The sequence below is a fragment of the Peromyscus californicus genome, unplaced genomic scaffold (assembly GCF_007827085.1).
Source record: "Peromyscus californicus insignis strain IS unplaced genomic scaffold, ASM782708v3 Scaffold_20__1_contigs__length_68692818, whole genome shotgun sequence".
Taxonomy (NCBI): domain Eukaryota; kingdom Metazoa; phylum Chordata; class Mammalia; order Rodentia; family Cricetidae; genus Peromyscus; species Peromyscus californicus.
Window position 1 is genome coordinate 24,307,418 of NW_026294503.1, and position 17,846 is coordinate 24,325,263.

The following is a 17,846-nucleotide window of genomic DNA, read 5'->3' on the forward strand; positions in this document are numbered from 1 at the left end:
CAAGCCTTCTATCCACCTCTCCATCTGGCCAAATCCTGGCCAACCAGGAAGAAAGCATCTCAGGTTCTGCTTTTTTTCAAGAAGCCATATTCAATGCTCCAAACCCAACCGATTGCTGAAGTAGTTGTACTTTGATGTCAGGGCCAAAATACCCAGCAGCAGAGGGTAGGTCCCATGCAACTTTCAAATGTCTCAGGCACATGGGTACATGGGCTGAGTATAATTTAGGGCTCCAAAAGTATTTACTTGAAGCAATTTGCTATGGTCAGGATATAGCAGCAGGATGATGTCAACTCTTTCCTCCTTGACACTGGAGAACTTTCACAGAATCAGGAGGCCTTTGAGTTCTACATCACAGGAGAGTATCAGTATCTTCACGAGCATCCTTCTTGGATGGGCACTAAACTCATACTTAAAACTCAGTTCACCTGGAAGCTGGAGAGATGGCTCAGGAGTTAATAGCATAGAGTGCTCTTCCAGAGGACCCAGGTTCAATTCCCAGCACCCACATGGCACCTAAAAATTGTCTTTAACTCCAAGATCCAACACCCTCACAAAGACATACAGACAGGCAAAACACCAATGCACATAAAATAAAAATAAATAAATTATAAAAAAACAAACAAAAAAACCTCAGTTCATCTGTCCACTCTGTAATTAGTTCTTCCTCAGCCTAGAATCCAAGGTAGATTTCAATAAAAAATAAAACAGAACAAAACAAAAAAAACAAAAAAAAAAGTATTTCTAAGATCTATGTTAGTATGTATTTAGATTCTGAGGCCTCATACAAAAGAGCATGTTTTTGACTCAGTCATTTCTAAAGTGGGACAAGAAAAGTCAGTTAGAAAAATATGGAAACATGGCAATTCAAATAATTTCTGAGAGTCATTTCAAGATAGGGCCATGCCCCTGCCGCTGTGAATTGTTGCTGGCTTCCTTTCTTCTATTTCAGACGCCACTAGTTTTAAGCCCCTGGTGGCTGAGGCCACCCTCCATCTCAGGAAGGCCACCAAGTATGTGAAGAGCCAAATTAATCCAAGGTTACTGTGACTGAGGAACCTGCATGAAGAGCCAGGCTATTATGCATACATATCACAACCCACTGGGGCTTGGCATCAGCATGCCCTAATTTCAGTACTGGGTTTAAATTTGACTCATTGGGATTTATTTGGTCTTTGGTTTGCCAAACCACCTATCAGCTTAAACTAAAACATGTTTTTGGAAAACACTCTTTAGGGGTTGTAGGAATGCAGCAGCTTTTAGAAATATTCAAATAGACTTGGGGTGGTAGTGTGGTAAAAAAAAAAAAAAAGAATGTGCCTCAAGGTTGTGATGTTCTTTGCTGCAGAGGGACACAGAGAGTAGGGCTATAGGCTTTCTTTCTCTGTCCTTTCTTGCCCCACCAGCACACAGGGGCCAGTTTACCCCAATCAGGAAGTAGTTCTGCATGGACTTCCTGGGTTGATAATTGCAGCTCTAGTTGCCAGGTAGCTGGTCTCCTTTCACATCCCATGGAAGAACTGAGAATGATGGTCAGAGTTATCTGGGCATCGTGGCCTTTTCCTGTGAATATGTGTCCACGTGCATGCAAACAGTTATGTGACAGAAAAAAAAGGCAGAGGGCAGCACAATGGTGCAACAGGTAAAGATGCTCGCCGCACACAAGCCCGATGACCTGGCTTCAGTCTCTGGAACCCACATTGGAAGGAGAGAACTGATGCCCGGAAGCTGTCCTGTAACCTTCATGCATGCATTGCAGCAGGTGCAGGCCTGCACTCACTCCCATGCACACAGCACACATATCTCTATCACACACACACTGAGACTCCAATCTGCATTTCTCCATCTGAGCATATGGGGCAGAGCGCCAAGTACAGGACAGGTTTAGATCCCCTGTGTCTCTTCTTGGCTAGGCAACCTTGTACAAATCACTCAACTCCCGGACCTTTGCTTTCTCATCTTCAAAATGGTTTATCACATCTGCCCACTTTCACAGAAGAAGTAGATGCACAGGGTTAGGACCAGTGAACTGCAAAGAGATAGCCAGTAACTGATTTAATGTCCAAAGCTGTCACAAGTATGGCTTATTAAAATAACGCTTTTCCGATGTTCTCTGTTCCTTGACTTTTTTCTTCCCCATGGATCCCTCCTGTCTACCAGATGACGTCACATAAAGAAGCCTCGAACTTGAAGACTCTTCTTAAGTCTACTTCCTTGTTTAGCCATAGCTAACGGAGCCACCATCACCAGCATTCACCCATTCACGAATGATCCCCACATGATCTCATTTGCTGTTAGCTACATCTTTGAGAGAGTTGAGGATGTCCGTGACCATCACTACCATGCCAGAAGTTTGCTCAGGATCACGTGAAAACTGTGCATGGCAACAGCCTCCCCTGATCCTGTATGCTGAAGTACACTCAGCTACTTTCATCCAGATTGAATATTCTGTAATGATCTCTGGACAGACGTGAGCCCTGGACAGACTAATGAGCTCTAGTCTCCCTGAGTTTTATTGATCCTTAAGACCTGTTCCAGCCCCACTTACTCCTTCCTGGTAGTCTTTATCGGATAAGCTGCTCACAATGCTCCCACCTCCTGAGACTTAACAGGCTACCTCCTCTAAGCTATCTACCTACTTACTCTTCATAGGTTACCTTCTCTACACGCTAGGGCCTATCAGGCACTTTAAAACTCTGTATTATGGTGATACAGCTCAGATAACTGCAGTACGTATTTTCCAAATCACCAACATATTCCACAAATCACGAAGTAGGTGGTACAGCAGAGGTCAGAAAAATTTTAAAGGATCGTAAATGTTTCAGGCCTGCAGGCTCCAAGAACTGTCACTCAACTCTGAATCCGATTTCCACTTAGCACAGAAAGAGCTACAGACGGTATGTAACAAGTGTGCATAGCTGGGCTCCAGTAAAACTGCACGGACACTGATATTTGGGTTGTGCATAATTTTAATGTCTTATTAATTATTATACTTCTTTAATTTGAAAAATATGCAAATCATTCTTGGCTTTTGGTACACACAAACGCAAGTGGGAGACCAGACTGGCCTGAGGAGGTTGCCTCATTCCTACTGTAGACCTTAAGGCGGTGTCATGTCTATTTATTTTCCATCATTCTCACTTATTTACCTCACATAAATAAGAATATACACATACACATATGTGTATACAGAAATTTTTTTTCAGTGCTGGGGCTAGAATACCCAGGGTATAACACATACTAAGCAAGTGCTCTACCATGGGCCGTACCTAGGCCATTTTTTTTATTGGTGCTATAGAGTTTTAACTTAATTCTATTTTATTCCAATAAGGCAGTTTTTTTTCTCTGCTTGAAGAATGGACTGTCTTGGAGATAGTTCCAGTTTATCATATATAAAAAATCTTGTTTTAAAAATATTTATTTTTCTTTTGTGTGTATGTAATGTGTGTGTGCACAGGTCACAGCAAGTGTAGGGAGGGCACAGGACATTTCTCTCCTTCCATCTAGCTTTGAGGAGGGTCGCTCTCATTATTTCTTTAAAGAAACATTTATTTATTGTGCAGTGTGTGTGTGTGTGTGGTGGTGGTTTGAGTGTGCGTATGGTACGGTGTGTGTGTGTGTGTATGTATTATGGGGTATGTGTGTGTATGGTGTGGTGTGGTGTGTGTGTGTGTGTGTGTGTGTGTGTGTATGGTGTGGTGTGTGTGTGTGTGTGTGTGTGTGTGTGTGTGTGTGTTATGGTGTGTGTGTGTGTGTATGGTGTGGTCGTGGTGGTGGTGGTGGTGGTGTGTGTGTGTGTGTGTGTGTGTGTGTGTGTGTGTACTCACATGGTACATGCTTACCCCACTGTACATACAGAGATCAAAGGACAATCGTAGAGTCAGTCTGTCCTTCCATCATGTGGGCCCAGGGAACTGAATTCCAGTTGCCAGGTTTGTGTGGTGAGTGCCTTTACCTGGTGAGTCATCTCCCTGGCCCCTGATAATGCAGCCTTCTTGAGGGACTCACTGAAGAACGGGGTCGTTTGGGTAAATGTTGGTGTTTGTGATCATCAAGCCTCACTGCAGAGGCATTTTAAAAAAAATGGTCAGCCATGCTCAGCACCTCAGAAGTCCCCAGTGCAACAGGCAAATCCTTAATTGCATCTCATGTGCAAACCCAGACTCCCCATCTTACTCACTCAAGAAAGATGGCTGTACGTATGTAAATCACTGAAACTTACGTAACACTTCCCACATCCTGTATCTTTATTTTCACACTGCATTTTTCCATTCTCATAGAGATACCTTGATTCAGGTACAATTCCCACAGCTCCACAGTTTAGAGGAACAAAGCAATTGATTTATGGACGGTATCAGAGCAATTATGGTTTAGACTTCGAGCTGGAAAATGGGAGGGGCTCCCTTCTTCCCATCATGCATTGCAGATGGCCCACAGTACACACTGCAGAAGTCATAATCAGACTTTGATACTGTCTATCTTGTTTAAAAGTTCATTATGCAAAACACAACATTTGGGCCCTAAATAAATTCCTGAATTAGTCTGCAGACTCTAAAACTCACAGGGATTTCCCTAGCAGATATTTAGAAAATGCCAATAACTGCACACAGCCTGCAATTAGTTAATTGAGAAGCTCTTGGGGCAGGTAGCCTATACCTACCGGCTTCTTAAGTGCTTAAGTGCAACCAATGCTGAGATATGCTGCATTCTCTGGCCTTGGTGTACCGGCAGTCAGCTGCTATTCCTAGCTACCAACCTCCAACCCTCTTTTATGGGGACTCAACAGTAGTTTTGGTAAGCAGGCAACCCTTAATTAATTAATATTAACAACCAACTTAACACATCAATTATAATTAATCAACATAATTATTCAATTTAATATTGAATAGAATCAATCCATTGACAATATTAGTAATTAATATTAATTACTATTAAGTATTAGTGGCTAAGTCTGCATCACTGGCTCTCAACTGCAGAGTTCACCCATGTGTAAAAAAACATCACCATGTTTCCACACCTTCCCTTTGTAACCAGGGACACCCCTCTCATGGAAGAGGAAACCCGGTGGGGCCCCGGACTTCAGGACATTTAAGTTAAGCCCCTGCTTACAAAGAACCCAGGGAAGCAAGCTGACACAGCATGAGCTCTTAAGAGTATCCAGTTCTCAAGTCTGCATTTTGTTCCTCCCATAGTCCTGTGACCTCAGACCAGTCAATCACCCGGCCTCACCGTTTGTTTACACGGAAATAATCTAAGCACCTACATTTCATAGGAACACTGGAAAGATTCAAGGTGAAAACGTATGCAGCTGTGTTATAATCTGGGCCCTCTGCTTTATTTCTTCTGAAAAGACAATTGGTGGGAAGAAATGCCATCTAAAACCAGATCATTTTGATGATCGATTTGTAACATGTAATCAGATCTGAGTGTGTCCTCTGACACAGCTGATGGAAACTATTCATATTCTTAGCCACAGAAGTTTCCAGATCTCCCCGGGACTAATTCCAACCAGCCAGACTAGTTTGTAGGCATTGTGAGGACTAGGTGACCTCTCTTAAACAGCAGACTCATGCAGAATGACAGGAACATTTTACCCAAGAAGGGCTCTTATTTTTATCCCTCTTGGACTGGTGAAGGGCTCGGCCAGAGAGTGCACAGAACTGCTCATGCGTCATGGGCTCAGCGCAGGCCTGCCAACCTGCTGCTTGAAGGCCTGGGCGTCTGCCAGGTCATTCTGCACAGCCAGCCTGTATCTCCCCAGATGACAGGTGAATGAACCAGGCCTCAAGGGGGCTTGAATGTCACCACCCTGGCTGAGCTTCTGCGGTCATCTGACTTGTGTGATGGGCACCGAGAAGCCAGACAACCCAGAAAAAGAAAACAAACGCTTCACCAAGTAACACCCACAGGTGGAAATTCCCTCCAACTTCAGAGCCCCAAACCTAAACAGCTGCTTCTTCCCAGGGTGAGCCATCAACACAAAATGTACCACGAAGCGCGTGTGCGTAAAACCATCAACCAAACAAACTCAATAGCTTCAAAGTCATGTTAGGCTCACTGTGCTACCTCCTTCATTATTAATACTTTGCTAATACTCATTATTTTTTTTTTCAAAATAGGGTTTAATATAGAAAGCTTCAGACCCCAATGGCGGTGTCAGACTTAGGTAGATGGAGACTCAGTGTGGGGTGGGAGACATGGGAAGGCCACACTGAGGGGCTTTGTGGCCTGAGTGAAGCAGGCCTTGATGTGACCCAGAGCTAGCTGAAGCACAAGAGCGAGAACAATCAGAAGGTTTCCACACAAGCTTAATTTGGGGCTTTTTCCCCTTCACGGCTGTTGCTGCCTGCTTCCTGCTCCCAATTAGACGGGATGGGGGGTTAGCGGACAGGACCAGGAGTGAATTTTCACTTTGGGGTGACTGACTAACAAAGTCACTGAGGAATTATGGCACTCCATGTCTGAGGGGGGGTCCATCTCAGAGACAACAACACAGCTACCATCTAGACCCTCAATTATTGGGGACTGGGGAAGAGATGCCGGAGAGAGCTATTTTCTGCTCGCCCTGAACCCTCAGGGCCATGAAAATCTCATTCTCATTCTCTCTGTCTGTCTCTGTCTCTCTGTCTTTCAATTGAAACTAGGACAACATGAAATTTTTTTTTTTTCCAAGATAGGATTTCTCTGTGTGGCCCTGGCTGTCCTGGAACTCACTCTCTAGACCAGGCTGGCCTGGAACTCAGAGATCTGCCTGCCTCTGCCTCCCGCATGCTGGGAGTGCACCACCACTGCCCGGCCAGATAACTTGAATGTTAATAATCCAATTCAAGAGTCTGGATTAGCGTGGGCTTTGGAGACTCACCCTTACGACGTAGTTGAATCTTCTGGAATCCAGGATGGCGGTTGAGAAGTCCAGTCTGTTGAAAGCTTCCCCCAAAGTACAGTAGCCATGGCGCTGCATGGGAGTGAAACAGAGGCACACATCACTCCTGCCGTGTGCAGGCTGTTCTCCAGTACACTCCACTGGACTCCACTGAACCCTCTGGCTGCCAGTCTAAGAGGACTGGCTTTTGTCTTCCTCTCTGTATCGGAATCCCAGGGGACACAGGTGGGTGGTGCAGCCTACCTCGACTTCAGCTGGGGGCTAATCTGTGGACTATCCCTTTTCATGACTAGTACCACCCTAGTTCTCTGCACACACTATCTGGGGGTACTAATGTGCATTACTGGGAACTGAATATATGCTATTTGGGGCTGTGACAGTGTCTGCCACACACTCAAGGGAAGAGATCAGTTCTCCCCGCCTCCACGGTGGCATCACCCTGCACCCACTGCTTTGTAAGGAGGAAAACAAGTTTTGAACTTTCAGTACGGATGCACAGAGAATTGGGAATACAGAGTTCTGGCCTATCATCTCATTCTGTCCTAAGTTCCTGGGTGATTTGGGTTTGTCCCTCCCTGCTCCACCCTCTCTGGGTCTGATGCCATAGAGAAATGAGGTGTTTTCCAAGGTCCCTGAAAGAAACAGGATGCTGTCACGATATCCTATCCTATTGCCTCATGTTCTAGTGAGCAAATTGCTCGTTTTATCAAGTGCCACACAAGATGGCTAGCATAAGGACCTAAACCTACCCAGAGTACAAAGAGCAGACACTGAAAACACCTGCCAGATTTAATTGTTAGTCCTCTCAAACCTAACCCCTAACCAAGCCAATACCTGAAGAGAGCTTGCTCGCTCGCTCGCTCAATCACCCTCCCTCCCTCCCTCCCTCCCTCTCTCTCTCTCTCTCTCTCTGACAGAAGGTTGCTACCCTCCTGGCTCCTGTTAGATGTAAAGGACTGTTTTTGCTCAATGCTCTCCTAGGAAGGTACAGCATTGCTAAGCACGGGGCTTCAGTAAGTAGATGTGTGCTTACCTCTTTAGTACTTCCTTTGTGAACATAGATCCATTTTTCTTGATGGAAATCTACAGAGGCCAAACATGAAAAAGAAAACATATCTGAACAGTTTGTAGCAGGCAGGCCTCAGATTTCAAACATGACTCATTTATTTATTTATTTATTTATTTATTTATTTATTTATTTATTCCAAAGTTTAAAATGTTTTGACAAAAAAGACTTGACCGACAGTCTGAGAGAATGAAAATACTCAATTTTGGTAAAAACCTTGTATCTTCTGCCATCACCTAAGTATCGAGACCATGTGAATAAGAGTTCTGCAAGAGAGATGTACCTATTTTCTTCTTCCATCCCCCCTTTTTTTTTTCATTTTGAGACAAAGTCTAGGCACCTACACTGACCTCATTTGGTCCTGAGGACGAATACAGGACTTCCCACCTGTGAGGCAAGCACTGCGCTACATCCTTAGCCTCACAACTCTATTTTCAAAGCCTCAAAACACAGCTGAAAAGCAAAGCACCCTGGGAATGGCCTCAGCTGTATCCCTGCACTGCAACTATCCCACCTATGCCACACACAAGGGACAAGCAGGGATGCACTCAGCTGGCAAGGACTTTTGAACAGTATAGAATACGAAAATTGGGGGTTGGGGATTTAGCTCAGTGGTAGAGCACTTGCCTAGCAAGCGCAAGGCCCCGGATTCGGTCCTCAGTTCTGACCAAAAAAAAAAAAAAAAAAAAGGATACGATAATTGTGCTTGTGAAAAACATAGTTGAGTTTGTGGAAGCAAAGATCCCAGAAACCTCAGTTAGTGATATAGAAGGCAGCTGTCTAATCTGAGAGGTGCTAATTTGTTTTTCAAGAACCATTCACAAGAATCTCCCAAGCCAGGCAGTGGTGGCACACGCCTGTAATCCCAGCACTTGGGAGGCAGAGCCAGTCAGATCTCTGTGAGTTCCAGGCCAGCCTGGGCTACAGAGTGAGATCCAGGAAAGGTGCCAAAGCTACACAGAGAAACCCTGTCTTGAAAACAAAAACAAAAACAAAAAAGAATCTTCCAACGGCTTTTTCTTTTGGCACAGGGTCTCATGTAGCCCCAGGGTGGCTTTGGATCTGTTATGTGGCAAGGATGATGATGGCCTTGAACTTCTGACCCTCCTACTGAGATGGCCTTCATCCAGGGTCACTATGCCTAATTATGCAGTACTAAGGTATTGAACCCAGGACTCTGTGCCTCCTAGGCAGGCACTCTACCAACTGAGCTTTGTCCCCCAGACACCTTTCTTTTTATGTTCAAAACAAATGACTTACACTGAGTTTTGGTTTTGCTGTTCAGTATGTCTTTCTTTCTCTTCTTGGCTGCAACATCGTAGTTGAGGCTGTTGAAAAGATTCTCCTTATTGTATACCTCCTTGCTGCAGTAACTGTAAGGGAAGAGAAGAGGGATGCAGCAGCTATCCTTCCACAAATAACTCACTGGTTTATAAAACACACCAACACAGATGCGTCCCAGACAAAACAAAACAATAAAATCATAAAAAAAAAAAAGTCCATACAACAGTGGTTCTCAACCTTCCTAGTCCTGTGACCCTTTAATACGGTTCCTCATGTTGTGGTGACCCCCACCCATACAATTATTTTCTTGCTACTTCGTAACTGTAATTTTGCTGTTATGAATTGTAAATATCTGATATGCGACCCCTGGGAAAGGGTCATTTGACCCCAAAGGGGATGCAACCCACAGGTTGAGAACCATAAGCACAGAGACTCTTTGAGTAAAAACATCATCACCTCCATGTGGAAGGCAGGGATGGGGGCTTGTGCTTCTTCTGAATTCCCTAACAGGGCCTTCCATTATAATTGGATACAGAACACTATACTCTTTAAGAGCGAAGCAGTCCGTGACAGTATCACTTTAAACAAAAGTGCTGACCCGGGGAGGGAGATGGCTGGCATCACTGTGCCACACAATGCCCGCATTTTGCAAGCTGCAGAGCATCGATTCCAAGCTGCTGTGGCTTCTTCCTTCCATTTCCACCATCCTCTCCCCATCTTCTCCAACCCTCAACCCCTTCTCTCTTTTTCAGACAGGGTCTCACCATGTAGATCAGGCTGGCTTCAAATCCCTATAGATCCACCTACCTCTGCCTCTCCAGTGCTGGGATTAAAGGTGTGTGCCACTGCCGCCCAATACCTTTTTCTCTTCTTTTTAAGACAAGGTTTTACTATGTAGCTCAGGCTGGCCTTCAATGATTGTGCAGCACAGGCTGGTTTTGAATGTACTGTTCCTCTGCCTCAGCCTCCTGGGTGTACACAATGCTGGGATTGCAAGCACGTGCTATCCCATCCTGCCCTTCTCTTTATAAACAGTTTTATTGAGCTATAAATTGCATATTATACAAGTCATCCATTTTAAAGTATAACCAAGCTGCTTTAGCCTGCGTCTTCCTGCCATGCCTTTAAAACATGATCACAATTACAAAAATCTGACTTGCGAACTCCCCTTCCAGCAGGTCTTTGGCATACGATGCTAGTTGTTTAGGTTTCTGATTAACAACACGAGGCTTCAGGCTGAAAGGCTAAAGTGTTGGGTCCTAACAGAAACCAGGAAAATGCATAATTCATAAACTCAGAGGGGCTGAAAAGACACCAAATACACTTATTCAATTCATAGGTCACTGAAGGGTGGGCTGGTCCAACTTTGTCCAGGTGTCTATTTCCTTCAGCAGGCTGAGGTATCATGGGAATAAGGGTGATTGTCTCACAATGTAAAGAAAATCCCTGAATACTTTCTACAAAAATGATGAGGAAGAAATACTAAATTTAACAAGAAGATGGGTTCCTTGCCTCTTTTTTCTTTTTGGTTTTCATTTTGATTTTCTGAGACAGGGTTTCTCTGTGTAGCCCTGGCTGTCCTAGAACTCACTCTGTAGACCAGGCTGACCTCAAACTCAGAAATCCAGCTGCCTCTGCCTCCTGAGTACTGAGATTAAAGGCATGCACCACCACTGCCTGGCTCCCTGCTTTTCAACCCTCAAGAGGCAGGAAGGATTTATAACAACCACCTGTACAAATCAGGTGTGTGTGTCCACTAATATATTAAGAGTCCTTTAATTTTCTGACTTTCTTTGTAGAATTTAAAATGTGATTTGATTTATATGTTTTTAGGGGGGATGAATATAAGCATATATGCTCTTCTGTATTTCCTACTTTGTGTAAATGATAGCAGGGACAGGAAGGCCGGAAACTGTCCAGTATTCTCTCATTGCGATTGGTGTCTCGGTAAGTAGGACTTGCCTTAGTATCTTATTAAAATGCTGAGATCACCAGCTAGATACCCTGATCCTGCTTTCAGATCCGGCAGGGACAAACCGACAGGCCACCAGTAAACGATTTATTGAGTTCCCGAACGCCTTTAGCTTGCTCTTTTCCATTCAGGGAAACGGGATATTTTTAGGCTTAGATTGTGTGGTGCAGAAATGCCCTCTCTCGGAGGCACTTGTTTAAGTGAGTCAAGGGTGAACATTTTGGGTCAGGCTTTGTAAGGCTGAGTGTGTGTCTGTCTGTCTGCCTACATGGCTGTGAGGGGCACAGAGCCACTGACAAGGTCATGTTCTGCTTCTAGTCAGCATGAAGAAAGGGGCAGAATAAAGAACAGAACTCCAGTTTCGGAGGCTAACTTAAAGAATTTCAACCAAAGCCAAGGAAGAGGAAAAGATGGGAAGTCACTTGAGTGGTCCGTGATGTCCCAGAGCGTCAGAAAACAAAGCTAGAACATTCTGTGGCAAAAATACCACGGGAAGACTTATGTTTAAAGAAATACACACAGAGACCCACAGCCCTACAAACTTCAGTAAAAATTCCACACCTAAAGAACAACAAAGCAAAGTTATTTTAAGTCATACATACAAGGGTCTGCAGCAGCATTCCTTATCAGGCCCAGATAGTGACCATTCTCCACCAGTTTTAACCGTCCACACCTCATCTTATACTTTTCTAATGGAAAGTGTTCCAGGGAAGTTGAACACTTGTTTTCATCACAGATGCTATTATGAGCTGCTTTAAGCTGGAGTGACTCATTCCCAAAGCCAATTCAGGAAGAATTTCACACCATTGATGATGCTCTCTTGATGCAGAGTATAGAAAAGTTTTAACCGCAGGGAAACCCTATACGTTTCATTTTGGATTAGGGTTTGAATTCTGGAGGCTGGGCTTGGAAGCGAGGCTGTGAAGTTTATTTGTGTAGTCTGCTTATGTTTTCTCTCAAGCAATAATCTATTCCATGGCTATTTTGAGACTCTAGTTATGTCTATTTCCAGGAAATGCAAAATCAATGGAAAATTACAACTCAATGTTTAACAAGAAAAACATCCACCGTTTACAAATTACAGCATACATATATATATATATATATATATACACACATACTTAAAATAATCAAAACCATCTCAAGGAGGCTGCCTTCCTCACCAAATGTAACAATAGTCAGTGAGTTGTTACTTTGTAGCTACTTCTTACTAATGTTGATGTTTATAGGCACAGGCCAAGAATAAGGAAAAAGCCCCCCTTCACCCAGCATCCACATTACCATCAAACATACAGAAAACACTATAAGACGACTGCAGAGAAGGTGGAAAGATTTCAAAATAATACTATTGTGGCAGCAGACAAAGGAGGGGCTAGGAAACATGACCTTTATTTATTTCATTTGTTACTAAGAAAAACATTTAAGAAAATCACGTCCTGACCCAAAGTGGTTCTATAGTCCTGATTATGGCCAATGAGATTTTGATGTTTATTTGCTCAAAGTCATATCCAGGTTGCCAAACTTCAAAGGACTACTTCCTGGATTGCTTTGGGGAAACAGGCTAGTGCACGAAGCTTCTTACAATACTGCCTTACACAGAGTAAGTGCTTATAAAAATATCTCCACTATTATTTTTATTCAAGGCATAAAGACCGACTTCCTCCTTCCCGGGCCAGCCTTAGCAACACACAGTCTATATCATTGAAATGGGCTTTTAACTGCAGAAGTCCAGGCTTGGAGAAGAGAGTTGAGATTACTCATCCTGGGGTTGGGGTGGGGCAAGGGTGGTTGGGGAGGAGGCAGTGTGGGCCATCTCAACCACCACTTCCTTGAAGCATTCTTGGATCATTCCAGCTCACTGTTCCTTCTTTGATATTCTAATCTGCCTTATTTGCCGTTCCTCCTTTATCTTACAAGTTCCAACTTTTTAAGGGACCAGCTTTAAGTTTATCTAAAGTCTATGGTCTCAGGAGGCATTTGGCTGCTTTGAGACTTTAACATTTGGCTGTTGGAGGACAGGGCCCTGGACCACAGGAACAATGGCCAGCAGAGTCTAGAACAGGTGTACCGTGCAGGCAAGTCAGGGTTCACACTAATAACCCCCCAAAGCACACCTTTATTCTTCGCCCTTGCTAGGCAACTCTCAGGATGGTCCATGGAACTAGAGAAGCAGCCTGTGCCTCAGTAGTTCAGTTTACAGTCACTCACCTTCTCTTATAAAGGACCTACCTTTTGTTTTCTGAGAACAAGAGAGGGCATTCAAGCTCACCTGGGCAGTCAGGCACTGGGCCCAAAGCTTACATCACAGGAAAACCAAGACGGGAAACAGTGGGATATTTGAGATCACAAACCCAGACCTCAGGAGGCCACTGCTTTTAAGAAGTTGGCAGACTCTCGAGCTAAGGAAGGAGGGGATTGTTTACGGTTGCTGGGGGGAAAAAAAATACCCTGCAAACAGCCAGCTGCTCTGCAGAGAGGCAGATGACCAAATGGCTCGGTCCTCAACTGTGACTCAGCAGAGGGCTGCAGGTGGTCACGGTGTTGATCACTGCTGAGATAATGACTGGGAGTGACAGCTTCAGTTCACAGGTGTGATGTGCAAGAACAGAAAAGGGGAGTGGGCAGGAAGGGATGCAGTCCCAGACTCCAGCCTCCTTAAAACTTGCGGGGCAAGATGAACTCATCCTCAGGTCTTTTGTAACAGGGAGAGTGGGGTGTCATGATTTCTGTAGCCCAGAGCAAGAGTGGAGTGAGTGTCTAGGTGCACTGTGGTCTCCCCTCCTTTAGATCTGGGCCTGCTGAACACAGTGGGCTGTTACCCTATTTTATTGGGGCAAGTCTCTGTGATGCAGCTGGCTGAACCCCTGCAGCATCACCCTGGGATCAAGCTGAGCTTTTTTTTTTTTTTTTTTTTTTGAGACAGGGTTTCTCTGTGTAGTTTTGTTGCCTGTCCTGGATCTCTCTGTAGACCAGGCTGGCCTTGAACTCCCAGAGATCCGGCTGGCTCTGCCTCCGAGTGCTGGGATTAAAGGTGTGTGCCACTGCTGCCCGGCCCGAAGCTGAACTTTTTATGCAGAAACCGAGGGCTGGGATATTAGATTCTGGCTTCTAAGGTGAATGATTCCGAGGAGAAAGCTTCTTCTGGTTTACTCCCTTCTCACTTAGCTGAGGAAGAAGTATTAGGTATAACTGCTAACTCTATTCTCTGGAAAATGGTCAGGTACAACAATTGGTCATTTATCTGATTTTCTGTGAATAAGATTTCTTTAGAGTGTTCTAAACTACTTCCGAGGACCTAACACAGAGGTTAATTAATATAGTCGGTTCTCCTGAAAGGCCCCGAGTTCAATGGTTTGTTTCACTTCATTAAGAGACAGAGGGAATTCAAGCATTACAAATCACAATCAAATGGGAGGCCTTGGAGGTCAAGCTGCCCATATAACCATAGTTTCTTGATAATTAATTACCAAACCTTTATTCAAACAACCACTGGCAAATCTCACTCAGTGGGACCTGGCCCACTCACAGAACGTTGTTGAAGTCAGTTGAAGGATGCAGGGCTGTGTGGGGGTGTCAATCAAAGGATAGTGGGAGGGGAAGGCGCCCAGGGGTGACCTCAACTGCACCAGGCCCCTCTGAACCCATTTTTATCACGTTCCTCCTCGGGTGGCTCAGGCAGTCAGCTGCCCAGGTTGGGGGTTGATTCTCGACCTTATAATTTATGAGTGGGCACTTGTTCCGACCTCAGATTTTCCACCAGACGACAGAGCTCAGGTGAGACTTCAAGTCTGGGTGGTCTTTCTGCAGCTGGCAGGCACCACTAGGGATGGGAGTGTGCACACCGTGTGAAGACTGACTGGAAAGGGCCACGGAGGAAACAGGTGCAAGAGCCTGGTCCTTCCTGAAGCCGAGCTTTGTGCGTGCTGCGTGTTTCGTACCCGCCTCCCTGCGGCCCCGAAGCGTTACCACTACCACCCACTCGCAAGTCTGCCCAGGAAGGCTGCTGTCCCAGGGCCCATCGGCTGCCCCTCCCAGTCACTCTTTTTCTCGGCCCACTCAGCCGTCGACTGTGTGTGGGAAGAGCCTTCGTGCAACTCAGGGCAGGCAGTGCCCACGACCAGACCCACCATCCGGCTCGTGACTGCCGTACTTGTTCTCCTTGGGTCCTGTCACAGGACAGGGAAAGGCACACAGCCAACTCGCTGGCGCCCACTTAAAGCAGTAACTGTGCAATTCCGGGGTCTAAAGGCAAGAGTCCCCGAGTTGTGCGCCTGAGTGCAAGTGTTATGGGACCTGATCCCCGGTTGCCAGACTGAGGGATCCCGGGTTCTGTATGGAATCTTTTTCTCTGGGAGACACTGACCTTGATCAGTAAGAGACACCAAATTACCCATCTCTTGTGTTCTGGCGACCTTTGCAGAAATCTGGGCACCTCACTTCTGCCTCCCCCCCCCCCCCCCAGCCAGAGGCTCCCTCTTTATTCTGGCCCAGACCTGCTTGCCTTCCTTCATCTGCCCCTGAGGCGCTTCCCACCCCACACCCCACCTCTGCGACCAGCTAAGGTCGGGTTTTGCGAGGTTGGAAGTTGGGGGTATGTCCTCACCTGCTGAGGTCGCTCACGAAGCTGCCGCTTTTCTCATCCAGGAAGCGCTTCCAGCCATCGGCTGTCTTCACCCAGCTCTGGCCTGGGGACCGCCAGTCCTGCCCAAGGAACGGCATGGCACCGAGCGCGGACGCGACCGACGGACAGGACGGATTGAGAGCCGGGGACCGACCGGCCTGGCTGGCCCCAGGGATGCGCGGCGCTGGAAAGATGCTAGGGGAACACAGGCGGCGACCGGGACAAGTGTGGGGAACTGGTGTGGAGGGCTGCGAGTCTGGGGTGGGCGCGCGGGGCGGGTGTCCTTGCACTCGCAGAGAGCGCAGGCGCTGGGGAGGGTCTCCGGTCGCGTCGGACTCCGGGAATGCTGCGCCAGGCTGCCGGGGCGCAGTATTTATCCCGGGCCTCTGCCCCGGCTCTTTGTTGCCGGAAGAGCCGCCTGCTCTTAGCCCGGCCCCCCCGGGCCCCGAGGCCACGTGGCTTTGTTTATGGGCTCGCCTTGTTTTCCGAGGCGCTCTCGGCTCTCGCTCGAATCGCGCGGTTGCACAACCTTGCGCCCGGGGAAACTTGAAGCCGCGTGGCCAGGCCAGATGTCCCGCTGTCCCTCGGTCCCCTGGCACCTCTGCACCCCCCCTAACGGCCCGCCCCCTCCCCCCCCCACCGGGAGTAGCTGCCGCCACCGAGATCCTGGCCCTGTACTCGGCATTAGGTTCTCCCCACGGCTCCTGGACTAGCTAGGTGCAGCTGGGAAGCCGGCTCCGAGGGTTGGGAACCATCAGACCCTAGGTGTCTGGGAACGTGGGGACGCATCTTTGCAAGCAGATCAGCCTAGGGGAGGCCGGAGTGTCAGGGGCAGGGTACGGGGCGCAGTCCCTGGTCCTCTCTGACTGCCAGTACCAACTCCAGGCGCCAGGGTGTGCTAAGGGGAGGAGGGGAGCGGGTGCGTCAGGAGTGGGGAGGGACAGCCCCCACCCCTTCCGCCTTAAAGCTGTCATTGATGTGTGTGCTGTCAATCTCGACTCCCCCACCCCCCACTCCGGTGGCAAAAGATGGGGGAAAGAGGGGGAGACCTTGCGGCTTCTGGACTCCAAAGCGTGGAAGTGAAGAGCTGAGACAGTCCTGGGCCCCAGCCCGGGACCCTGAGCGAACAGCGCGCTGGCAGCTGAGGCGCCTGATCCGAACGCTGCCAGTGCTGAGAGTCCGAAAGAGTCTCCGGCTGTGCTCACTGTACCTGGTCTAGTGCCCCAGGGCTGCACTTTTATCCTGTGGAATCATTGGAGCCCTCCTCTCTTGCCCTTTCTGCAGTTCAGTTTCATGCAGTTCAGGTTGTCCTCTGGCCTTTAGCTATAAAGTCCTCTCCTGGGTTTCGCATGGGGACCTGTCTGGTGTCATCATGGCTTTCAGGTGAAAGGCCAATGGGTCCTCAGAGAGGGTTAAGACTACCCAGGGTCTTATGGATACTTTCTTCTCAACTAATCGTCCCCTTTCTGCAGAATATAAACTCCCTTTTATTCTAGAGACATCTCAGCCCAGTGCCTTGCTATCAGGCCCAGAACTGGCCACCCATTACCATCCTCTCTTACCCCCCCACCCCCCCACCTCCCCCACCCCCCGTGTATGTGTGCATGTGGAGGCCAAAAGTTAATGTCAGGTATCTTCTCAATTTTGGCCTTATTTAATTTATTTTTGAGACAACACTCGCTGAAACTGGAGCTCATTTATTGTCTAGACTGGCAGGCCAATGGACCTCTGGGTTCTCCTGGTTTTGTCTCCCAGTACTGGGATAAAGGCATAGTGTGTTATTTTGTTTTGTTTTTTTTTTAAACATGGGTGCTGGCGATCTGAACCCAGGTCCTCATGCCTGCTCATCAAGACCTTATTCACTGAGACATCCTACTACCGAATCATCTCAGCAGCCTCTCCATAGCCAATTCTTGTGTTAACAAGGGATTACTGCATCAGGGTGAGGTGGCTTCCCATTTCATTCACTGGCCTCCCACCACCACCAGTCAGACCCGTAAAGTCACATTCATCTGTGCCT

General features: G+C 46.9%; 2 protein-coding genes across 2 annotated transcripts in view; one reads left to right on the forward strand and one right to left on the reverse strand.

Moving 5' to 3' along the window:
* The window catches only part of Fbxo32 (F-box protein 32), a 41,302-nt gene extending 25,371 nt beyond the window's left edge, over nt 1-15,931 (reverse strand). The window contains exons 1-4 of the mRNA XM_052747855.1: nt 15,809-15,931; nt 9,210-9,322; nt 7,917-7,966; nt 6,863-6,955 (exon numbers count right to left, since the gene is read on the reverse strand). Coding sequence (XP_052603815.1) covers nt 6,863-6,955; nt 7,917-7,966; nt 9,210-9,322; nt 15,809-15,924 — 372 coding nt within the window. The 5' untranslated portion in view covers nt 15,925-15,931. The remainder of the gene's footprint in view (nt 1-6,862; nt 6,956-7,916; nt 7,967-9,209; nt 9,323-15,808) is intronic.
* On the forward strand, nt 15,638-17,404 carry LOC128116534 (uncharacterized). The gene is made up of 2 exons (XM_052747856.1): nt 15,638-15,767; nt 15,850-17,404. The coding sequence occupies exon 2, from the start codon at nt 15,923-15,925 to the stop codon at nt 16,541-16,543; it is 621 nt and encodes a 206-aa protein (XP_052603816.1). The 5' UTR covers nt 15,638-15,767; nt 15,850-15,922; the 3' UTR covers nt 16,544-17,404.
* Nucleotides 17,405-17,846: the final 442 nt, after the last annotated feature.